Source organism: Chlamydotis macqueenii, chromosome 7 (assembly GCF_036417535.1).
Source record: "Chlamydotis macqueenii isolate bChlMac1 chromosome 7, bChlMac1.mat, whole genome shotgun sequence".
NCBI lineage: Eukaryota > Metazoa > Chordata > Aves > Otidiformes > Otididae > Chlamydotis > Chlamydotis macqueenii.
In genome coordinates, this window is record NC_141562.1 from 24,238,037 (window position 1) to 24,262,475 (window position 24,439).

The window sequence follows — 24,439 nt, forward strand, 5'->3', positions numbered from 1 at the left end:
CTGGCAAGGAAAGGCACCACGGTCCTTCCCAGACTCCAGGCACCTCACATGGGTGGCCTCGCTCCCAGGAAGGCTGCTAGTGCCCAAACCCTGTCTTCCTTGCTTTAGCTTCACCCTGACCACCCCAAAGCAACTTGTTCTTCCCTGCTGCGCACTGGATGGCTGCAGTCCTCTGTCCTCATTTTCCCTCTCCCTCCCCCAGGCAGCACCACTGGCATCATGCTGACACTGCAACCCCCCTAAAATAGGTGGAGGATGGGGGGCCTGTGCCCCTCATTCACGGAGCCGTGTGGCTGCGTGCCTCTGCATGCAGCCCCAGCTGTAGCTTTGCCAAGGCAAACATACTTGTCACGGCTCATCATTTTTCTTTCAGCGCACACTCTCCCTAGTGTGCTCATTCTTATGGCTCTTAGCTTGAACTTTCCTCAAATTTTCCAGTCTTCCTCTGGTAACAATACAGCCAGAATTAAAACAAATGCACCAGGTGGAGTCTTTCCACAGCTGGCTCTGAAGGGATAGGCTCCTTGCTGCCTGTGACCCTCAGCTGCGGAGGGATGTGGGGGACGGGGCTCGCATTCGCATTCCTCTCACTCTGGCCATGGCACGGCGCATTCCTGCTTGTCCTCCTTCTTCCAGTGCCTCAAGGTCTCTCCATCTTTGAACATCTTGGGGGGGGCGGGGGGAGGGTGTACCATCTTTGAATGGTGTGGATGATCCATCCCAGATGTATTAGCTGCATTTTCCAAATTAAGTCTTTGTTTATTTCCTGTGCTGTTTCTAAGAGCTAACATCCTATATTGTTTGTTTCTGCTTTCATCAGTGTTTTTTAACATGTCCAAACTGATTATTGGCTTAAAGCTTCACTAGCATCTTGTTTTCCTAGAATGTAATAGGAGCCACGCTATTCAGACAGGCAGCACTTTGGCGCTTGTCTCCAGCTGCAGGGTGGGAGAGGATTTAGATGGAGAGGGAAAGGGCATGATCCTTCTCTTCTAGCCGTCACCAGCATAGGAAATTTGTAATCAAGTGGTTGCTTCTGGATCTGCGTAATGTCCTCTGTGCCCCAATTCTCTATGAATTCATTCTATCATCTTTTGCATTCATTTAAATTGCAGCTTTGACAAGGTAATTTCATTGTGCCTAGTGTACAAAACTATTTTTGTTTGATTTAAACCTGCTGCCTGATAACAGGCTGCCTCTATCCCTATGCTACCGATAACACTGACTAATTCTCCAGACGTAGTAGTGCGTGAGATGCGTTTTCCACCCACCCCAGATTTTGCTCATGGCTCCTTTTTAGGATCTAACAGTCTGGCATTTCTTTTTTTTTTTTTCCCTGTTGTTTCTCACATCAGTGTTGCTTGTCTCCATAGGAAAGTGAGTCCTTTTCTCATGCGTTCCCTGGCAGCACTGCAGCTCCAACTCTGCCATTGCTGTCACAGGCCACTGGAAACAGCCTGGGAAGGAAAAGGGGAGGGGGGAGACACACCAAACATGGGGTTTGCGCTATTTTACTATAGCCCTGCCTAGCACTCTCTGGCTGCCAAGTAACACTGGCTAGCACTGGAAACCTGCCCGCCTCCTTTGCATCGTCTTGGTTGCTGAAAGCTGGGGAGAGAGCAGCTCCCCAGGAACCCAGCAGCCCTGGGAGAAGCTATGTGAAGGAGGCAAGGGCATTTCCCACCACTACGTGGGCCACCAGCTCCACAAAATATCACCAGGCGCGGCTTGCTGTAGAGATAGGAGCTGCCCTGCCATACCCACGCTTGCCATACCCATGCTCGCTATGCCCTGCCACAGCCTCAGCTGTTTTTCCATGTTTTTCTACAAGTGCTGGCAGAAGCTGGCACCTCCACCACTGTTTCTTGTTACCTGAATAAAGACAGGTTCCATGCCATTCCCGCTCCTGAACGCATGTTACTCTGAGACTGACTGACAAGTAGGGATGTGGTGGGATGGAGCTTAACTGGGAGAAGGTATTAATATAGTTACTGCTATCTTTATATATGTATAATATTCTTTCTTTCCAGTCATGCCTTCAGAAGATATTTGTTCAAAACCAGGACTTTTAAACTTTTTTTTTTTAAAGGGGCCATAATTGAGAGGAGGACGCTGTGCAGATGGGGGAGACCAAGAAGGCACAGGGAATAGGAGAGAAAGGACCACTATGGTGGGGCTGGGGCAGAAGAAAGTTGCAAGTGGGAAAACCTGAGTGAGCCAAGCCAGAAACAGGCAAGCGTGTGCTTTGCCCACCAGCCTGCACTGCATTAGAAGCTACAAACAGAGGCTCCCTGGTTTTACCACTGCTGGGAAATTAAGGCAGAAAGGCGGTCAGCAACCCACGCAGATGAGGAGGACAGGTAGGAAAGCAGTTGTCCTGGGCAGCACTGGTAGAAGATGCTTTCTTGGGGAAAGAGGCAGCTAAAGCAACCCTTGTCCCAGGGGTCAGATCCACCTCAAGGCTGAAGGGAAGGCAGCTGTTGCACATGGCACTGAGCATCCTGAGAAGCCGACTGCTGATGGCAGGAGGAGCTCCTTTCCAGGGGGGCCTGGACAGAGCAGCATGGCACACTCATGTTACCAAAGGGAGCCTTTCTCCTGGCAAGTCCAGGTGTGATTGTAAATCTTCCAGCTGTTTGTGCTCACATTTGGGCTCTGTGTCAGGGATGTCCTAATAAAGATCTCCATCAGAGCCGCTAAGCTGCTGGAGTTTTAGGTCCACGGGGTAAGGCTGCAAGCAAAGCTGCCTCCTGCAGCTGTGCCTGTCTTGGGCAGAGCACAGGGACCCCGAGGTGACTGCTGCCCACCGCAGCAAGAGTGTATGTGGCAGAGGGCTGGAGAGGTACCAGCTTCCCCCAAGTCCAGAAACTGGTCTGCAACTCCTTATTAAGAGAGAGCAGGCCATTTTCACCTCCCTTTAGGCTGTTGCACTCTCTTCTGCTGCCAGTTGCCCAGTGCCTGCAGGAGCTGGTTATTGTGCCCGCTCCCAGCGCACAGCGGAGCAATACCAGACCTCTGAGCAGAGCTCTCCTTGCCGGTACCCGCTCAGCAAACAACTCCTACATCAAACCCCACGTTGCCATGTCCTGCCCCAGCAACTCCATATCTGGGCTGTTCGGATAGGCAGCTGCCTGGAGGGCGATGCGGTCCTGCTCTGTTTATAAAAGGGGCCGGGGCAGAGGGGCCGGCACAGCCTGCGGCGACGTCTCCCTCTGCTTCCCCAGGAGATGGGGCAGGAGAGCAGGATCGGCTGCGAGCTGGCGGCCGGGCCCCGGAGGGGAGCCGGGCGGGCAGGGGCCGGGCAGGGCTGCGGGAGCCGTGAGGGCACCGGGGCCGTCCCGGCGCCATCCGTACGCCGCTTGGCTCTTGCCCCCACACAAGGGCTTGGCGACGGGCATCTCCCCCCACCCCAATCCACCGCCCCTCTCTCTTCTCCCCCGCCCCGCCGCTTGCCGTGCGCTTGGCAGCCCCGACGCCCTCCGCAGCCAGTTTTCCACCCCTGCGCTTCTTCTGCGGTGACAGCCAGTGGCTGCGGGGGCCCTGCTTACTGTCCGGTTAATATGTGAGCTGCAGCGGGGAGGTGGCGGGGAGGGGGAACAACTTCTACCGACGGCGGAGAGCGGGCGGGGGGAGCATTCCTGACCCGCGGGGGCCCGGCGCGCCCCGCTCCCGCCGCCCCCCACCCGCAGGTGCAGGGGGCTGGCACTCGGCGACTGGAAAGAGCCGGTTGGAGTTTGCACTTTAAGCCGCCGGCCGGGAAGGAGGCAGCCGGGGGTGGCTGGGAGCTGGTCGGGGGCGCCCGGCGCCGTGGGAGGATGGCTCGGTGGCTGCGGGCCCTCCTGGGAGCCCTGCTGCTGCTGGAGGGGGCGGCCGCCCTCAGCTTCCTCCACCACCGCTACGAGGAGATGGTGCGGGCCCTGTTCCGCGTGCAGAGCCAGTGCCCCTACGTCACCCGCATCTACAGCATCGGCCGCAGCGTCGAGGGCCGACACCTCTACGTGCTGGAGTTCAGCGACTACCCGGGCATCCACGAGCCCCGTAAGTTGAGGGGGGAAAGGGTAGAGGGGGACGGAGACGGTGGTTTGGAAGAGGATGGGCTTCGTCGCCGCGCTCCCTGCCACGCGGCACCGTCGGGGCAGGGCGTGGGGGGTGTCTCTCTCCCCAGGCAGGACTCCCAGCGATGCCCGGCTGTCGGGCAGTGCCGGGACCCTACAGCCGGTCCATGGGTGTGTATGCAAAACCCGCACACACACCCCACGCTTGCGTGAGCCGTGGCATGGCCCAGGCGCGTACTTTGGACGGAGCTCTGATTTTGCAGCACAGGCCAACGCAGAACCCGTGCGAGTCCATCCCAGCACCCCATCCGCCCTGCCACCCTCTCCCTCCCAAAAGACAGCTTTGTACAGGCAGAGGGGGCAGCACCCGCCCTCCACCCTTTGCTGTTGAGTAGAGGCAGGAAGGAAAAGTTCAGCCCTTCCTCCTCCAGACCCCAAAGCCAGGCAGGCAGTGAGCGAGGGACCCCGGCAGAGCGGGTGGTGGGCTCCCACAGCCCCCGCCAGCCCCGCGGGCTGTGCAGACCCCGGTGACAAGCAGGTCCCAGGGGTCTCTACGTGCTGCCACGTGGCCCTGTGGAGCCTTGGCAGCTGCGGCCCCTGAGCTGCAGCCTGAGCAGCGCGGAGACACCGCCGAGCTGGCAGCCAGGTGACGCCGGGGGGCTGAGGGGACCAGGCTGCTCTACAGGCTGGGGCCGTGCACGCAGGGCTCCCTCGCTTCCCCGCCTTGTGCCCCTGGGCTGCAGGTGGAGACGGGCTCTGCCTACTTTTTTGCAGGATCTTTTGCCTTTTCAAATCCTGACTCGCTCGCTGGCGTGGTTAAACACAGGGGCTGACAAGTCCAGACAGCCTGGTCGCGTGGAAAACTGCCAGCAGCATTGCAGGGGTGAGCGGGACCCATACCTGCACCCCCCACAGCGGAGCAGCACTCCCAAACCCCGCTGTACCCACTGCTCCCCTGCTGCGGCCCAGAGCATCGCCTTCAGGCGTGCTGGGAGGCGAGATGGGAGGCTTCCCACCCTGACCTCCTCCATGCCAGCCCCGTTTGGTGCTGGGAAACCTGCTCGGCACTGAGGACACCTCCACAGCACGTCGGGGGCTGATTCAAAGCAAGGAGCGAGCAAAGGGCACTGGCAATGCGCCAGTGGATTTTACACCTGCAGAGCTACAGGAGAGCAGCTGGAAGGGCCACAGGAGGTGACCGACATCTCCCCTGCCCCAGGTGGGCAGCATAGACCTGCGACCTTGCTTGTAGAGTGGGCCACCCTCAGGCTGGCACTTTCACTGTGTAGCATGAGGACTTTGGGAATCTGTGGACTCTCTTGAAGGCCACAGAAAGTAAGTCTGAAAAGCAAGCCTAGAGTCAGTGGGCCTCCGTGCAGCGATTACGGCTTGTGCGGCCACGTGGATAACGTCTAGGGGTCCGCATGTTGAAAAGGCTGACGAGTCCTGCAGCAGACCTGAACAACGCAGAGAAGGAAAAACCCTGCTGAGACTTTATTTTTTAAATGAAGGCTGCACATATCTCCAGGACGTTTTTATAGATTTTGTAACTAGATTACCTAATTAAATCAGTTCTCATGTCTCCTGCAATCTAACCAGGTCAAAACACATTGCCCACCTGTGGTCCCCTATGCTGAGGCACAGCGATAAAAAGATATGGAAAAGCAAAATCTTTTGTCAAAATTTGATTTTTTTTAGAATCTGTCTTCAGTATGTCCAGAAGCGGTGTTTTCTCCCCACGCAGCAAAGGCACAGGGGATTTTGGGAGCAGCAGATGTGTGGTGCATGGGGTTGCAGTGCTTTTGCCCTAGGGATCCTGACAGACACCGTACAGGGCAGCCGCACGCTGCCGCTGTGAGTCTGACTGCTGCTGGTGGCTGGAAAACTCAAGGTGTCATGGGAGTCTCAAGCTCTGGCAAGCCGACATTTGTAATGACACCCTATTTTTCCCTGACTCCTTTGTGTGAAAGTCAGCCTCCCTTTTTAACTGAATTCCCCTGGTGTATCTCATCCTGCCAGTGCTGACTGCAGCCTGCAATGGGACATTTTATTTCCCCACAAGTAACTGCTTTAAAAGCCCCTCTGGGAAAGCATAACCCATCCCTCACGTGTGCTGCCTCTCCTTCACAAAGCAGCGAGTCCTGCTCTGGGCACTGTCTACCTGCAGTCTCTAAATCTGTATTTCAAGACCTCATTTTAGAAAAGTCAGTGGCAAGAGATCTTTTTGCTCGTAACAAAGCTGCCCGAGGGACAGTTTGATCCATATTCAACTCAGCCACCGAGGGTTTCTCCAGGCTCTTGTCCCTGTCGCTTGAAGGTGAGGAAGCCCCTGAGCCTTTTCCTTGGAGGCAGGTGAAGGGGAGGGAGAGGAGAAACTGCTGATGCCTCCCACTGACATGGGAGCCAGGGGCTGACAGGCAGCAGCCAGAGGCGATCGTGCCCTTCCAGTGAAAGAGCAAGCTTGCCCCAAGCCAGGGATTGATTTTATCCTGCAGAGTAATGAGAAGCTCCTTAAAGCATGCAGAGCCAGGAATGTGCCATGCTAGTGAGAGGCACTGAGAGCTGACTGCAAAGGGCAGAGGTGGGAGAAATGGCCTGTCCTCTCCACTGTCACCCACCACAGAGCTGGGAGGCCCCCTCACTCCCAGTCTTGGAGCGGCTGCTGTCCTGCCGTGCTCCCTGGTCCATCTGTGCTGCCTCTTCCCAGCAAGAGACCAAACGACCTGCAGATACATCTTCTTGTGCGCTCCAAAGGCGAGCAGCAACCCAGTGGAGAGCCTGAGCTGCTCCTAGGGATGCTGTGGCAAAACAGAGGGGAGCCCATGTGAGAAACACGCCACTCTGCTTCGCTGAGGTTTGCATTTTCCAAGGGAAACGGCCATTTCACACCATTTGTTGGGAGTCCTTTAGGCTTTCCTGGGCTCCCTGCAGTAGGAATTGGCTCTTCTCCACTGTCCCATCCCTGGCTGATAATGTCATTCTCTGTTGCTCTCTCCAGTGGAGCCGGAGTTCAAGTATGTTGGGAACATGCACGGGAACGAGGTGCTGGGCCGTGAGCTGCTGCTGCAGCTCTCCGAGTTCCTGTGCGAAGAGTACCGCCGGGGCAACGAGCGGATCAGCCGCCTCATCCATGACACGCGCATCCACATCATGCCTTCCATGAACCCCGACGGGTACGAAGTGGCTGCCAAGCAGGTACCAGGCAGCGATCGCCTCCTCCAGCCGGGTAGGGGCAGAAAGCCCTTCAAATCCCTGCGAGATCCCCTTCACCATGCCTGTGGGGAGGGGGCATCCTTCCTCTCCATGCCCTGTCCAACCTGGCCTCCTCAACTGGCATCGTCACTCCTCACCTCCTGTGCCAAGGGCTCGCACTATGTGTCCTGCCCAGGTGGCTCTGGCAGGTGATGGACAAGGTTTCCTACACTTGCCTTGCCCTCCCCAGAAGTTATTTGTCACAGGAGGGTCACTGCAAACCCCTGCCCCGGACTGGGGAGGTGGCAGCTGAATGCCACTGGCATGAGCAGACAGGGATGTGAGGGATGGGGCAGGGGGGAACCCCTCCAGTTCGCCCTCAAAACCCTTCATACTGCTAGAACTTGGGAAAATATTTTATTCATGGCTCTTTCAGTTGAGGCAAATTTGGCTCATGCATTGCTCTGTCACCCTGGAAAATGGAGATATTGTTATTGACTTTCTCTGTCAGTACCAATACTCTTTATTCTCCTGCCAGCAATAACACACGTGTTGCGACTCAAAGGCAGTGAAGGACGACTGGTCCCTGCCTCTCAGACTCCCAATGTACCTCTGCCCACCTTTTACTCACTCCTGTGATGCATCTTTGCCCCACAGGGCCCAGACAGCAACGGGTACTTGACAGGGAGGAACAATGCAAATGGAGTGGACTTGAACCGCAACTTCCCAGACCTCAACACGTTCATGTACTACAGCGGGGAAATCAGTGGGCCAAATCACCACATCCCGCTGCCCGACAACTGGAAAAGCCAGGTACCAGTCTGGGGTGCTGAGAGGGCCACAGCATCCTCTTAGAGTGGCCAGCACCCAAGCAAAGATACTGTCCTTTGGCTTGCATGGTGCTTTCCTCCTTCCTTGTGCCTCCTGCATGCAGAGAGACGATGCAATCCTGCCACGGTTTGCAGCTTGCACCTCCGCCAGGAGAGGCCAGCATCGCGGCTGGCTTGGGGAGGTGGTTGCAATGCACAGGGCAGAGGAGGTGGCACATGCTGACTAATGCCTGTGCCTCGGGTTTTGGGGCTGTGCTGGGAGAGCTGTAGCAGGGTTTGTACCAGAGGAGCTAGCTCTGCACACCAGGGCAGGTGGTGGGCAATGGAGGAAGCTGCAAGGGCTGCACATTGCGGGGCAGGGTGTGATGTGACCGATCGTGCTGCAGCCCAGCATGCAGCAGTGGCTGGCCTAGGGATGGCTGAGCTCTTCTCCCTGTCCCTGTCTGTTTTCTCCTCACAGGTGGAGCCAGAGACATTGGCTGTGATCCAGTGGATCAGCAGCTACAACTTTGTGCTCTCGGCCAATCTGCACGGCGGAGCAGTGGTGGCAAACTACCCCTATGACAAGTCTCAGGACCAGCGGTTCAGGAGCCATCGGCGCACGGTCAACACGCCGACCCCTGACGACAAGTTGTTTCAGAAGGTGAGCACAGCCCCGGCAGGCGAGGACATTCGCACAGCCCTGGCAGGGTGCAGCCTGCGAGAGCTGGCTGGGAGGCTCTGGGTCTCTGCCTCATGCGGGAGCCGAGCCAAGAAACGTGCTGGAAAGAGCTGCTAGCAGGCTATGGCGTTTCTGCCAACTGCCAGCTCGTGAGCCAGGTCAGGGCAGTCCCACCGTGAGCCAGTCCCACCACATGGACAGGCCAGTCTTCACCCTTGGGAGCCCCTTCCTCACCCGTGCCGTGCTTGGGTTCCCCATAACCCCAGTACCACCAGTGTCTTCAGTACTACCCTGCTCTGCCAGAGCTGGAGCCTGCCCCAGATTTGCTTCACTATCAGAGCATGTATTTGGGTTTTTTTCCTAGAGGATTGGCAGGGTCTGGCTGGTGGTCTGCTGAGAGTGAGGTAAGGGAGGCAGGTGCCCAGCAGGGGCTTGCGGATGGTGAAGAATAAGGAATACAACAAAAAGAGCACCAGGAGCATAGGCAGACGTCAGGGAATGTATCAGGATGTGCTGCTGATCCTGCTAGCGCTAGCTGAAGCCTGTGGTTTTTCTCCATTGTTAAAACATCCCAGAAAACAATGCCTTCAGTCACTGCTTCCATTAGGAAATAGCCAGCACAAGAAAAAGCAAGTCTGCGTTAGAACAGTTAATGAGAAAAATAAGTCTGAGTTGGAGTTCAGCCTTCTCTGGAAGCAAAGGCTGTGCAGGGGCTTGCCAGGACCTGCTGGGATCAGGGCTGCACTCGGACCCAGATGTAGAGAGGCTGCAGTCTGGGGCGTAGGCTAATGATACCCACATAGCCTCAGAAGTCAGAAATGTAGTGAAGTAACTGTTTTCCTGACAGAACGAGGTTATACCAGCATCTGAACCATAATACGAGGGTATAGAGTTTGCATTAGAAAATGCAAACACCAATCTCTCTTAAACTGTGTCTTATGCAAAGGACAGGCTTTGGATGCAGTGGCCCAATTTTAGCCCTGTCTTTATGACTAAAAATAAGCAGTAATCTTAATAAGGGCAATAAACAAGCGGTTGCTAGAACCAGAAGTTGCCCAAACTCTTTCCTAATCCAAATTCCCCTGATATATTTGGTATTTGCATCAGGGGTGACACTGCTTAGTTTTCCTCGCGCGCGTTCTCCCCGTTAGTGCCATTTGCTGTGTGTGGGCCAGCACTGATGGGGCTGGGTGCCCCTGCGTGGGAACGGTGCCCTCCGCTCCCCCTCGTCTCAGCAGGAGCAGGGCAGAAGCTGCCTGTGCCATCAGCAAGCCTCCAGCTTGCCAGATTGCTGCTCTTTCTCCTCCGCCTTCATCTGCCTACATTTTGTAGAGGTCCTGGCCACCTCGTGTTGTATTTCATGGCAGTAAAATGCAGGAGCTGTCTCCTGTCTGACTTCCCTCCCACGCTTCTCACTGAAGTCTGTGCAAGAGCGGGGATGTTTTGCTTAGAGACAGGCAGGGTCCCTGGCCACACAGTGCTGGACCAGTAACTGATGGCTGCTCTCTCTCCAGCTGGCCAAAACCTACTCATATGCCCATGGATGGATGCACCGTGGCTGGAACTGTGGGGATTACTTTGCCGATGGCATCACGAATGGGGCGTCCTGGTACTCGCTCAGCAAAGGTAAGGGCTGGGTGAGTGAGCAGCACCTGCAGCAAGGTGTTGAGCCAAAGAGAGGTGAAGGGGTGGACAAGAAACCTCAGGAAAGGCTGAGTCAAGGAAGGGCTGTGGCAATAGCACTGCACCCATTACTAGGCAACATTCTGGTGTTTGCATCTCAGACCGGGAAATGGCTTGGGAAGACTGGAAGTGGCTTGGGAAAGAGCCACAGAAATAGATGAGGTCTGCAGAGACCTGCTGTGTGTTGCTGGGTGAAGGAACCATTAATCTGTTAGTGTATTTGAAAATGCTATGGCATAACTCCATCAAGACCCAAAACTGTGACTAAGGGGAAGACATTTCTTGTAGCTGCTGACTCCTGAAAAATCTCATTTGAAAAGGCACAATGAGGAAACTGAAAATCAGAAAATTAAACTAGAAAAAAGATTGAAGAGGAATTGGAAATAGCTCCTGTGGTAGCCAACCTCCTGAGCTTCTGAAGGCAGAGCAGTGAATGATCTGGCTGAAGGAGAGAGTCGGGCAGCCATGAGGCGAAGGGGCTGCACGGGGAAAGAAGGCTCTGGTGTGAAGGGAGGAGGCTGCACCTGCAGAGCCGAGAGGGAGAGCAGGATGGTTCTGGTAGAAGATAGTCAGAGTCCAGGGTGCCCGGGACACGGGAGTCAGGAGGGAAGCGAGCCTTGCATTCCCCTGGCCATGGGCTCTTTTTCTCTTCCAGGCATGCAGGACTTCAATTACCTCTACACCAACTGCTTTGAAATCACCCTGGAGCTGAGCTGCAATAAGTTCCCTCCTGAGGAGGACCTGGAGCGGCAGTGGATGGCCAACCGGGAGGCCCTTGTTGCTTTCATTGAAGAGGTAAGAGGGCAATCCTGGGACCTACACCCTCCTCCTGCAGGCCCCTGTGGGCCCCAGCCCTGATGGCAGGGGACCAGTAGGACCTGGGAGCACTGGGGTGGAAGGGAGGTGGTGATGGAGCTCACTGGGTGCTCTAGTTGGTGGGATTTGGGGTGGCTGTTGTGTACTAGACTGGCTCTGCTGGGAAGAACCAGGAGAGCCAAGGATATGGGGCAAGATGGGGCTGTCCCCAGAGCTCTGCCCTTTTCCAGTGCCCAGCAATGCCTCTTGAGCAAAAGAGGGTCCTTTGACCGGCAGTCTGTCTCCCTCCCTGCAGGTTCACCAGGGCATCAAAGGGATGGTGTCAGACAAGAACAACAATGGCATTGCAGGAGCAGTGATTTCTGTGCAAGGAATCAGCCATGACATCACCTCTGGTGAGTTGCTGGACCCCTTGCTTGGTGTCGCTTTTGGATGCAGCCTCTCAGAGGCTATCTGGGTATGTGGGAGGGGGTTAGCAGGTGAGGCTATAACAGGTATGGCCAGCATGGTTTGCTTCCGAAAAACACAGTGCACAGTGCCTGCATGTGCTAGACCAAGGAGGGCTTAGGAAAACTTAGGAAAAAAAGTGATGAGAACTGGAATGAAAACTTTATTGTGAAGCTCTTCAGAAAGTCACCTCCAATTTTATCTCTAAGAGAGGAGAACATACATTCATATATAACCAAAGAGAAGATTGAGGGAATAATCTACTCAAGTATCTAAGTATCTACACAGAGCTGAAATAGCTGATAGCACAGGACACGATGGCAGAACAAGATGAGAGGCTGAAAGTTCAAGCAAGATAAATTTAGACTGCGAATGTAGTGCCACTTTAGTTTATCCAAGTGGTGGTTGTTTCTCCTTTGCTGGCTGAATTTAGCCTTCTTTTCATAAACACCCTTCTCCAACCCGACCAAACATCGCAGACTGGATGCAGAAAATAGCCAATATTCCAGCTGTCCAGAGGTCAGACTATGAAATAATCAAAATTCCTTCTGGCCTTAGGTCTGTGACTCAGTGACACTCTAATATTTGGCACTTATTACACCAACCTGCATAGGAAAGGGAAGGGTGCAAGAGATCAGAGAATCACAGAGAGGTTGCAAGAGCCTTCTGGGGTCTTTGGTCCAGTCTCCTGCTTGGAGCAGGGTTGTCCCAGCATTGGCTCTGATCAGCCATCACTCCATCCACCCAGTTCTCACTGACTTCCAAGGATGGAGATTTCACAGCCTCTCTGCTGTCCTGGGCCAGGGCTGCACCACCCTCGAGGTGAAGCTGTGCTCCCTGATCCACCCTGAAGCTCCCAAGCTGCTGTCTGTGGCCACTGCCCCTCGTTGTGTCGCCTGGCACTGTTGAGAGGAGTTTGGCTCCATCACCTTTGTAGCTGCTCTTCAAGTATCTGCCAGCTGTGAGCAGATGCCCCGCCGCCTCCTCCCAGCCAGGCTGAGCCCACCTGGCTCCCAGCTCTCACTGCGACCTGAGCTCTCCCTGTGGGTCAGGAGCTCTGGTTCTCTGACATCCCTCTTGACCTGAGGCACAAAAACTGGGCACCGTATCCAAGTGCAGCCTCCCCAGGACTGAACAAAGGGAAAAAATTTTTCCCTTTGGCCTGCTGGGCACCTTCCCTCTTTTCCTTTGGAAGCCTCCGACTTACGTGTGTCTCACTTGCTCCAATTAGCCCCGCCTAACCCAAAATGACACAGGCTGCCTGTAATGATTTTTCAAATTTGCAATACCCATTCAGTTCCATAGATGGGAATATATTCAGATTGTCAAAGTAAATGGTAATGTGCTGCTGCTTCACTATTGGCCGTCCCCCGTCCCCCGCCACCCCAGTACACGGTATGTCAAAGTGCTCCTGGGGCTTCCTTACGCAGGGAGAATCCAGCAGGGGAGCAGCTGAGCTGGTGAGCGATTAAAACCCTGCTGATAATCCAAACGTGGCAAAATTGTATATGACAGGAACTGGAGATTACATTATGCATAAGGAGTCAGACTGGAGCTGTGGATGCCCTTAGGTCTGCTGTCATCTGACCGGCGAGCGCTCAGGTTTGCAGCCTCCCTGTTCGGAGAACAGGCACAGCCAACGCTGCTGCACCGTCCCCTTTCACTTGGCGTTTACTTGCAGACTGACCTCTGCTCTGTGACACTAATGAGACATCACTTGCAGTCTCCCAATGTGAATCCAGCCTCACAGTAGCCAGCAGATTTGGAAGGAAGGCCAAAAATTGCCTAGGTTTTGAAGGCTACACATCCTCGAGGAAGTATGCTCAGCAAGAGCTACTGGAATATCTTTTGCTCTGCTCCCTGTGCGTCCTGAGTGCTTTCTCTCCCCATCTTGTCTTCTAGGTGATATGGGGGATTATTTCCGGCTGCTGCTGCCTGGTACCTACACTGTCACAGCCTCTGCAGAGGGGTACCAGCCCCAGACGGTGACAACAACAGTGGGCCCAGCTGCCCCTTCATTGGTAAGTCAGGCTGCATAGACACAAGGGTGTCTCAAAATGACTTCACCCCAGGGAGAAAGAAACGCAGTGAGAGATGTCTAGTGAGCAGCAGAGAAAGGAGAGAGGATGTAGAGCATTGCCAGTGACTACAGGTTGTCTGCTTTAGCAGACACAGGGCTCCCCCCAGTTCACAGAGAGGGACAGGGTGAGGGCAATGCTGTGTGCCTCTCGATTCCTTATGGAGGGCCTGCAGCTGCACTGGGCTGCCTTGCCAGCTCCTGTGTCCCTCTGCCTCTTGGCCATGGGGAGAGCCCCTGGCTGGCTGGGGCTGCTGCTCTTTAGCTCTCCCTCCATTCTCCCCACTCCTCAGGACATGATGATGTGGAGGCAGCATCTGTTCCCCAAGGCTTCGTTATCCCCCTGGCGCTGTGGGTTTCAGTGCTCTCCTATCATCTGCATCCTGCCTGGCACCAAACACGTTATCAGACTCATAGCAAGAGCCTGAGGTCTGCCTTTCTCTCTGACAAGAGCTCCCAAGCCAGATGGGAGCCGACAAAGAATGGCCAAGCACCTTTGGGAGATGAAGTGAAAGCAGGTGCTCCTGACAGCAGTGTGGCCCCTGCAGGGCAGGCTGGACAACTAGAAATTCATTATAAAAACAGTGGATGGTGATCCCTGCCCCTGCTGTTGCCTTGTGAACTTGGAAGGACCACAGATGCCGCCTCTTCTGAGGACTGGCAAGAACCCCCCGGCTGCGGCATTCTGGCACATCATTTGCTTCACTGCATGTACTGGTCAGGCTCTGCTGTAAATACACTGTGGTGGTTCTCCCACCCTCCATCTCTTCATCCCACCCTACCCAGCCTCTGAAGTTCTTCCAGAGCTGCCCTTTTCTCAGGATTAGAAACCTTCTAATTTTCATCCTAAATTTATTTATGGTCAGCTTATCCCTATTTGTTCTTATGCCAATGTTGTGCTTTAAATAGCTTCTCTTCTTCCTTGGTATTTATTCCCAGATGTATTTATAGAAAGCTGTCAAGCCCAGTCCTAGCCTTTGTTTTGCTAGGTTAAGCACCCAGCTCTTTGCCTTTCTTTTGTAAAATAGATTTTCCTTTTGCCACATTACTGTAGAAGACTGATCTGTTCCCTGATGGTCTGATTTTTGCAGATCACCCCTCACAGCAGCCAACCTATCCCCATTTCCCTCCACCCCTGCCGCACCTGCCGTATGTAACATTCACCCCATCCCTCCTCCAGGAAGCCCACACAGCTCCAAGACAGTTTCACCTTTCTGTATGGCCTCCCCATTCCCTGTTTATCTGTGTCCTGCATGCTCCTTGTGCCCTTCTCCCTCTCGTAACTGCTTGCATGGCTGTAATGGATGGAGGTTTCTTTCCTGGAATTTTTTTTCCTGAATCTACTTAGAAGGACTAGTTGCTGAAAGACTGATTAAGCAGGATTCAGCTAATGACATGCAATTGAAAAAGGACTATCTGTCCTAAAGTATTCTGTGTATTAAATATTCACAGATATGCAAAGCAATGCTATTTCTCTACCCTCTGGTAAGAAAAGATAAAGAAAGAGCATAGCTCAGTCCCCTGCTTTTCACAGCTCATCTTCCAAACTATCCTAGGACATCGCATTGCCGCAGGAGTAACTATATGCATAAGAAACATAGCTGATTGTTGGTGCAACATTTTCCACAGAAAAGAAAAAAAAAAAAAAAACAACATTCCCAGATGATTTAAGCACTGAGTTCCCACTGTATTGTAACGCCAGCTGAGGCCCTTTGTTGCTTGTCTTGGCCCAAGAGTGAGCTTCGAAGGCTGGTGGCAGGGGCAGGTCCTGCCGACGCCTGAGCCAGCAGAGCACACGCAGGGTGTTACACAGTTGTTTCTGTTCTTTCTCCAGGTGCATTTCCAGCTCAAACAAGATGTGGTGAAGAAGCCCCTAGAGCGTAAAGCCTCAGGCACGCGCACAAACAACAAAGCCCTTCAGAAGAAGATAGTGCCAAGAGCCACCCGCCGTGGGACCCGAAGATGAGGACAGCTCGCTTGGCTGAGCGCTGGGGGAAGCCGTTTGTATGAGGTCTGGCTGATGACTCCAGCCAGTGAACTTTCCAACAGCCCAGCATGAATCTAGCCCAGAATATCAGGTTATTAAACAAGGAAGTATTTAATCCCTGAGCAACTCGTGAAATAATTCACAGTAAAATGTGCCTGGGCTGCGGTTTCCCCGGGCAGTGTGTCTGTAGCTGCTGAGCTCTTCCCCTGCACTCACTCCATCTCGGAGAGCTCTGCTCCCTTTACTCCTGGACTCAGTTGCTACAGCTCATGTGAGATGCCCAGACACTAGTGCATGCCAGGGAGAACGAATCCAGGCCCTGGTCTTTGACTGCTGCACTCACAAGCTGTGCACATGAATCCTGGCACTAGTCCTCTCGGTGTGAGTGCGATGCTTCTCCCGCAGGTAAGAATGGTTGCTGCCTGTAAACCCTGAAGTTAGGGGGATGTCAGTTTTAAAGCAGTCAGTGATGTGACCAGCTCTGAACACAGTTGGTCTCGTGTAGTACAGCTGTCGCTGGTTGGCAACACTACAAGCAGGAATGCAGCACTAGGAGGTGGTGGTCCAAGGTCATCTGCTGGCTGATGTCACATTTATCTTGACATCCAGATGGGACTTTCTGGTAGCTGGTTTGGATTATTTGTAGTCAGACAGGCTGAAATGATACATGCTGGCAAAATCCAGGGATTATCCTGTCTCCTTATGTCTTCAGACCCAAACCAGATGGCTCATTGAAGGGTCTGCTCTAGCCAACACAAACTGTTAGTCTGAGCACAGGAGCAACTAGGTGAGGTCTGACAACCAGTGATGAGTAGGAGTGCAAGACAGGTGATTGGATATTCCTTTGAGACAAATACCCTAAACCCTGGTCCTATCAACGTGCAACACGGAAGTGTGGATGCTTGATGCCAGCAGTGTGCTGTGCAGGTACAGTACGAGCCATGTGAGTTGTACCCAGCTTAGGGAAGACACGATCCATAGTTCAGTGAGGTGGGGTACTACAGGCTGGGCCGTAAAATTCTGCTCAGGCTGGCTGGGCAAGTTTGGAGTGGAAGCAAGAGCAGAAATAAAGCTGGTTATTTCCATGGTAAAAATACCTTAAGCAGGAAAAACCATTCTAAATTTCTTCACAGAAAATAACTAACTCCAGAGGGATAAACAATCCCACCCATGTACCTCAGTGCATGGAGGGACTGGTTATCCCTATCTCCCCCAGGGAGCCTTCCATTGCGCTGGCTCTCTCCATGTCTCAAGCTTGTCCAGAAAGTATCCTCGAGACATCTCCCTGCTCCTCCTCTTTTGCAAACATCTCTTTGTCTCTTGTGAGCAACCTCTACCACCCTATTGCATAGGCAATATTCTGCACTTCATCCCTCGCCGTCACCTCCTCCTCTGTCTCCGCTACAAGAAGCTAGTGGCATTTTCAGCCCTAGCAGCACACGCACTCTTGTAGCTCTGCCTGCAAACAGGAGCTTTTCTCTCTCATGCCTGTTCTTGGAAAAGCAGAGCAAAGTATCCCTCGGAGGGTATCTATTCAGGCTATTGCAAAAATGTGCAGAAATGGTAGTGCACTTAGCCATGGCTGTGAGTGATTTTGGTCTGCAGAGGCCAGTGTGGGCTGGAGACGCTGGCCAGTTCCACATTCACAATCAAAGCTAAGTTCAGATTCTCCTTTTTTTTTTTCTTTTGGTGGTGGAAGGAAGTATAAAAAGACAGTGAGGCTGAAACGTTCAACCTCCTGTGTGGTTTAACACCTCTTCCCCTGGTGAAGCCCAGCAGCATCACTCCAGATGCTGGACCCTCCTGTTTGAAGCCACGTGTGAGTGCGCATTCATCCAGATTTCCTGGTGAACATGCAGGCAGGATGAGGGAGGCCACCCTGGGTCCCACAGCCTGGCCCCATGCAGCATGCCAAAGGGTCTGCTGTCACCACGCATCCGACCCACGCACGGGAAGATACTGCTGTCCCCCAACCACAGCACTAGCTCAGCTGGCTAACTGCTGAGCTAGTGCTGTGGTTGGGGGACAGCAGTATCTGCTCACCTCTGAGGACGTGTATGGATATGAGAGCAAGGAAAGGGGTCCCAGGGAGCAGCCTTCAGTCGGCTAATTCAGCTGGGTGTTCCCTGGGCGATTCTCAGCCAGCACAGAGCTGCCCACGCCCCCCACATCCCAGCATTGTCACAGGTCGCCTTTCTGAGCCTGTTGGCTGCAGGGTGCTCTCATGTTGCCCTCTTGTGGTCCTAGAAAATGTAGGACCACATCTCAATTCCCTTTACTTTGCAAGGCAGAGTCAGAGGAGGTGGATTTCTTCTCTGTTTGAAACAGGACAAGCAGTCCAGGAGGCCACATCACTCACCCTCACCAGCTGCTGTAGGGTCGGCAGAGCAGCAGCAAAGTCAGTCTTGGTGGCAAGCTTTTTCTGCTACAAGAGGGTTCCTACAAGCTGCAACCTTCTGGAGGACTCTCTCTTTCTAGGCTGGGATTTGTCCAGCTCATTCTCCTCCCAGCTCTGAATATTTATGTGTTGAACAGTTTGGTAAAGCTCCAGTTGGCCTTGGCCAAGCTCTCCACGTGAAAACATGGTTACAAAATGTTTCCGAGGCAGTGCTCTCATAGGCGCAACTCTCAAAGGCTTGCCATGAACTTAGCCCTCAGTGTTGCAAGAAGCATGGGCTAAAAGGAACACTAACTTTTGGACATAACATCTGGAGCCCAATGATTTCACTTTCTTTTGAGGCTCCAGTCAAGGCAAAAGCAGTTGACTGCAGGTTTGTGTCCCCATCCTCTCTGGGCCAGTCATGATTTTGTACACCTCTTGCTACACCCTATAATGTTCTTCCAAGCTGAAGAGTCCCAGCTTACACAGTTGTTCACTGAACAGTCCGTTCCCGTACCGCTGAGCATCATTACTGCCCGCCTCTGAACCTTCTTCCATTCTCAGTTACACTTTCTGAGATGAGGGGACCAGAACTGTATGCAGACACTGGAGAAACATGTAAACTAAGTGAAACCAAGCCCAGAAGAGCAAACCAAAATTCTTACAAGCAAGACGGGATGAGCAGGAACGCCAGTGGGGAGGGCGGATGGGACTCTGCATGCGAAGCATGCTGGTTTCTGTAGCCGGCATAAAGGAGGCAGAAAAAGGGAAAATGCAAATAGCTGAAATCAAAGAAGAGTGAGGCAGCTTTGCTGGGGATGTCAGCAGAGGTGGGTTGGTCATAGTGGTGACCTGAAAAGTTCCAGGAGGGATCGGAATGACAAAAAAAAAGCTCAAAACCTGTCTTGTCAGGCAAGAACAGCAGAACTTTTGGGCTCAGAGGACAACATCTAAAACCCTGTGGCAGGAGCTGGCATCCATTCTCCAGCTGCAGGAAACCATACACAAGCAACCGTACCTGTGGGGAAGAGAGCACCCAGCTCCCTGTGCAGTTTTGGTCCCTCTGCTCACGGCATCGCCCCGTGCCAGCGGCGCGGGTCTCCGCCTCAGGAGAGCAGACGGGGAGTCGGCGTGGCCCAGCACGATTCTGACAGTGGTGTGTGCTGCTGGCTGGTGGCAAGCCAAGGATCTGGGCGGTTGCTATGGAGATGTGCAGCTAAATGCACAAACAAGTGCCAAGCAGCGGGAACTGCTCCGGGGGCTGAGAGACTCGGGGCTTTACAGCGTGTTGCTGAGGGATGGTATCCCTTGGGGCACAGAGGCTTTTTTTAGCCTGCCAGGAAAACCTGTGTGGGACCAAGTGTACTTGGTGTGCCTGACCCCTGTGTGATGCACAAGCTGGCCCTGACTGGCACGTAGGGTTTTATTTTATTTGGTTTTCTCTATCTTGGGGCTCTGGCATGATCTTATTGTGTATCTAAGCAGCCAAAGCCAGCTCCTAGCAGCAAAACTGAGACTGCAGCAGATGGACAGTGCAGACCCACTCGTCAGCTGCTACCGAAGCTGAAGCCCACGAGGCAGCGAGAGACTCCTAGGAGAAGGGCAACGGTGGGGAAGGGGACCCCAGGTGCTCCTCACGCCTGCAAGGCCCCAGCGCTTTGTGGGGAAGAAGTCAAAGAGCGTTTGCACAGGCACCCGCCTGTCTTGCTCAGCGCCGGGCTCCTGGGTGCTCTGCCAGCACCCCAGCACGGGAGATGGCACGCAGGTGCTGTGCCCCAGCCCGGCCGCTCCAGGGGTGGCTGTACCCCACGTCCCCACGCCTGCCACCCCACGCTGGGCAGCGTGTCCCACGTCGGGGTGACCCCGCGGGCCCAAGCCCAAGCGGTGCTGCCAAGGGGGATGTCCCCACGTCACTCGGGGGGGACCCGGGGTCCCCGGGCTGCGGGACAGGCCCCGCGGAGGCGCTCCAGCCCGTCCCGCCTGGCCCGGCCGCCGCCTCCCCGCAGCACCGTGCAGAGGCAGCCGGGCGGCGGGGCGGGCCGCGGGGCCGGGCGGGGCCCTGCGCGGCCGGGCGGGCGCTGGGGGCCGGGCCGGCCGAGGCGCGGGCGGGGCAGAGCGGCCGCGGGGGGCGGAGGCGGGAGAGGGACCCGCAGGGCCGGAGCGGCCGCGGCGCCCGGAGCGGGCCGGGAGAAGGTAGGGACCCGCCGGAGCGGCCGGAGGAGGGGAGCCGGGCGCTCCCTGCCCGCCGCCGCCCGGCCTAGCCGCTGCCCCGCCGCCTGCCCGCCCGCCTTCCCCCGCCCTGCGCGCCCCCGCGGCCGCACGGCCTGCGCCTCCGCCTCCGCCGGGCCCCCGGCGCGGCCCGACCCCCTCGCCTCTACCGCCCCCGCCTCAGCCCGCCGCCCCCCGCCCTCGCACCCCGTACCGGCACCCTCTCCCCCGCGCCGCCCCGCCGAAGCCGAGGCCGTGCCTGCCCCGAGGGCCGCCCTGGGCCGGGGCGCAGGCATGGCGGGTGCCCCTGGCTGGGGCGCTGCTAGCTCGGGTGGGTGCTCTCCCCCTGTGCCCCGCCGGCTCCGTTGCACGGTGCCCACGCTGCTCTGGGAGCACTGTGGGTACCTCGGCAGCGTGTGGCAGCTGTGGGGTACAGCGAGAGCCGCCCGTCTACTCCCCACATTTGGAGTCCGTTGGGGTTTTGGTCTCTTAAGCCGTGTCTGTGCCGCCGGTGGTAACCCGAGGCGGTGACCTGCCGGGCCGGCACGCAGCTGGTGGGAGCTGGTGTGTCTGTGATGACTTGTCGCAGTGGAGCACCTGGCCCTATGGAAACAGTGCAGACATCCAGGGCCTGGAGTGGTCTGGCACCGAGGGCCTGGAGCGGAGGCGTTGGTGAAGGGTGGCACAGGTGGTTGCACACGGGGAGCAGAAGCTCCAGGCTGCAGCTCTGTGCCTTCCTCTGCTGCTCCTCTGAAAGCATCCGCTCTGCCTGTGCCAGCCTGGGAAGAGAAACTCCCGAGAGTTTTCACTCCAGCAAACGCAAATCCCTCTACGTCGCTGCCAGGCTGGTGCTGTTGTCTTGTACTTTAACAGAGGTGAACTGGGGGTTCCTCCTCCAGTGGCCTCGCCAGGGGATGGAAGGCTTTGGCTCACCCTTAGCACCTCCTGTGCTGACCCTGTTGCTGACCCCTCAGCTGATCCCGTCCTTGACACAGTTTGGCCTCCAAGTTCAAACATGCTGTCATGCCTGGTGTTTGAAGTACTCCCCCCATCTCCGTCCTTTCATGTCTCGCTGTCCTTGCTGTAGTACCTAGGAAGCCTCTAGTTGTGTCATAAGCATTAACGTCTGTTTTGAGGTTTGTCATGTTTTGTGACTTTCAGTTTCTTCCGAACAGGCTCTCTCTCCTCTTGCCTCTGCCATTCTCTCCTTCGCTTCTGTTACAATTCTGTCTTTTCCTTTGCAAAAGGCCTGAAAATCTGTAGATACAGAATTTGCAGTTTTGCAGATGCTTTGCCAAATACAGCCTCTGTACTGTACTACAAGATGTCACCATCATCCCCCTCATCTTGACTCACTCCTCTGGCTGCAAGTCGTGCTAGGAATGGTGTCTAAACATGTCCTGCTTGTTTGCGAAGCTCTCCGTAATGCCAATAATGCCCACATTTCTGAGCTGGCTGCTTCTCCTGCTCTGTTCTTGAAATTCTCTGATCTGCCAAGGCCAAAGGTTTCGGTTCTCTCTCCAGCTGCTCTGTGTAGGATTAGCAGTGACATTAAAAAGTAGTATGAACATATAATGATTTTAGAGAAATGTTAACTTGGCAGTGAGACGGGAGGAACTGAGCAAGTAGGGGAGAGGAAAGGACTTGCAGAGCACCACATCTGCTAGCCATCATGGGAAGAGTGGCTGTGTGACGTCTCAGGGTTCTGCATGCAGTTGAGGTGTCCCTGCCATGGGTGACTGTTCAGATGGACTTTGTGATGGTGGTGATGTGAGCTTGGGTGGGACAGCCTGAGCTGTGCTTACCTTAGCAGTTCACTACCTTAACTGATAATTTCCCCCCGACCTCCAGCAAAAGTATTTTTCTAATCATGTGCTAAGGATTGCTCAACCCCACTTCTGAGTGACACAGCTTTTACTTTATCTTATTTTTAGAACCTTTCTGTTAGGAAATAAAATCTATTTCTTCCTTCTTAGGAGCACCTAGGGCCTCTGAAAGGAAGAGATCCACATGATGCCAGGTATCAGCAGAGTTCCTTGCCGAGGACTCTGAATCCTGCTGGGGATTTAGGTTCTTTGGAGATAATAAGCAGTGCAGAACAGGAGCGAAGGCGGGCAAAGAGCAAAGCTTCCAAGTCAAACTGGAGCAATTTCCAGATTTCTGGACTCCCTGCCCAGGAACCCAAGCATCACAATGGGCTTCTGTCCAAAACCTATCTTAAAAAATATTGTTCAGGGTTCAAAGTCGAGTGCCTCAGTGTTGAGGAATGTCCTCGTAGCCCCAGTTCAACCTGTTTTGGATATGTAGTCAAAGTGTAAGGACTAATTTTCTGATTGTATACTACCTACCCCTGGGAGCCCAACCACGAGTACCACGCAGCAGAAGTGGTGCTGCTCTTGGGATTTTGTCTGTTCCTTATTCAAAGTCATATAGTTTTAGCCTGTCTACAAAAACGGCAAGAAAGACAACTGCATGCCTCAGGGTGAGAGAAGACAGGACTCAATAATGGGGTCTGTAAGGTGCGTGCAGCCACTCTGTAGTGAATTTGGGAAAGTCTTGTTTCCTAAGATGATATTCTGGCCTTTGCGTGCTTGAGTCCTCAGTGCCAGAGATTAAATATCCGTCACAGTCTCCTTGATCACATGTTGTGGCAAGGTATTCTGCTTTGCATTAAAAATTGATGCTGTGCTCTAGTTTCCAGATTACTTTCATTTGCTTACCATCTGGCCCAGTGCAAGCTCCTCTTCCTTGCTCTCCGAGCTACCCTTACCCCATGCAGTTGCCACCGGCCTGCCCTCAGCTGTGTCCTGTGATGGAGCAGGTGAGAACATTGTGACAGCCAGCACCCAGCTGGAGAGAAGTAGTGGTCTGAATGACTTGTTTGTTCCTGGGGCAAATACCCCAACTGTCACACATGTGCGGTGAGAGGCCAGAGGTTGCTCACGCAGCCCTTGTTCTTGGCGGTCCTGGTTCTTGATAATCCAACCTAAATCTATTAATTTTAATTATTTTTTGTATGTCAGGTCACAGACAAAGGAAAAGAAGCTATTTCTTTTTAAAGTGCGGAGATGCCTCTTCCTCCTGGGAGCCATATGGGGTTAGGCGATGGAGTGCAGGAGAGGAGATCTCGTGTCTCCCGCTGTGTGAAGCTCAGCAGGGAGGCTCTTTGGGATCTGCTGAGACAAGCAACACCTCCTAACAAGAAGCTGCAGCAGTCAGCATTGCCCTGGTGGGAGAAGGCTTCTCTCCTCCGCACCAGTAGTCATGTTTTTGCCCTGCTTGCTGCGTTGTCCGTTCTGTTGGGATTCACAGGGTCAGCTCTGCAGTTTGCTGGAGCTACAGTCCCTGCATTGGCATTATCTCCAGCCAGGGCCCGGGCGGCCTGGCTCAACGGGGTATTGTTTATCCCACCCAGGAATGTGCAGGCGAGCAAGGACCTCCGGGAGCTCGCAGAGTAACATGTTCTGCTTCGAGCAGGGGGAGTGACTGCCGGTGGCAGTGGCTGTGGCTCTGAAGGCTGGCATGAGCGGTCGGGGCGTGCTGATGTGCTGGCGATGTCCTACCCTTGAAGTGTGGATGAGGACTGTGAAGGCTGTGCAGATGCAGCTGGGTAAGGAGGGGGGAAGGAGGGCCAGATTTGGAGACCATTGAGAGGAACAGAGGAAAAGAGTGCCTCGACATGTAGTTAGTAAGCTTGACAGAATTGCTTGAGAAGCCAAGCAGCACTCTTGTTTTCCTCCCATGGCATGTTAGGTACTGATCCTGCAGCCCAGAGGGCAGAGAGCTGCAGCAAATCTCATTTCAAAGCCAGATCCAGCAGCTGGAGAATGCACTGAATGGGAGCAAGGGGCATCTCCGTCGCTGGGCGTGGATTGTGTTTTCAGTGAACAGGCATTAAACTTGTTTGCTCGTACCATCAAAAAGATACAAAAAGGGCATTTTTATTGCCGTCTTCAGTAGGTCTGCTTTCATCAAAGTGATGACACTTTGAGCAGACGTCTGGCAATAATTTTGTGCCGGTGAGTCCATTGTTTGAGACTTCTTACCCTGCCTGATTTCAGTTGCCTTCTCTTGGCTGCTGTGGCTTGATACAGTCTTTGCTG

General features: G+C 54.4%; 2 protein-coding genes across 2 annotated transcripts in view; both read left to right on the forward strand.

The window, feature by feature from the left end:
- Window positions 1–3,388: 3,388 nt before the first annotated feature.
- On the forward strand, window positions 3,389–15,863 carry CPN1 (carboxypeptidase N subunit 1). Its single transcript, XM_086752274.1, has 9 exons — window positions 3,389–4,038; window positions 7,054–7,250; window positions 7,905–8,060; window positions 8,538–8,720; window positions 10,253–10,364; window positions 11,077–11,216; window positions 11,533–11,632; window positions 13,587–13,705; window positions 15,596–15,863. Exons 1-9 carry the CDS (start codon window positions 3,816–3,818, stop codon window positions 15,725–15,727), a joined length of 1,362 nt encoding a protein of 453 aa, XP_086608400.1. The 5' UTR covers window positions 3,389–3,815; the 3' UTR covers window positions 15,728–15,863.
- Window positions 15,864–20,291: 4,428 nt separating this feature from the next.
- The window catches only part of DNMBP (dynamin binding protein), a 34,186-nt gene continuing 30,038 nt past the window's right edge, over window positions 20,292–24,439 (forward strand). Inside the window, exon 1 of the mRNA XM_086752487.1 lies at window positions 20,292–20,321. The gene's annotated coding sequence lies outside the window, so the exon portion shown is untranslated. The remainder of the gene's footprint in view (window positions 20,322–24,439) is intronic.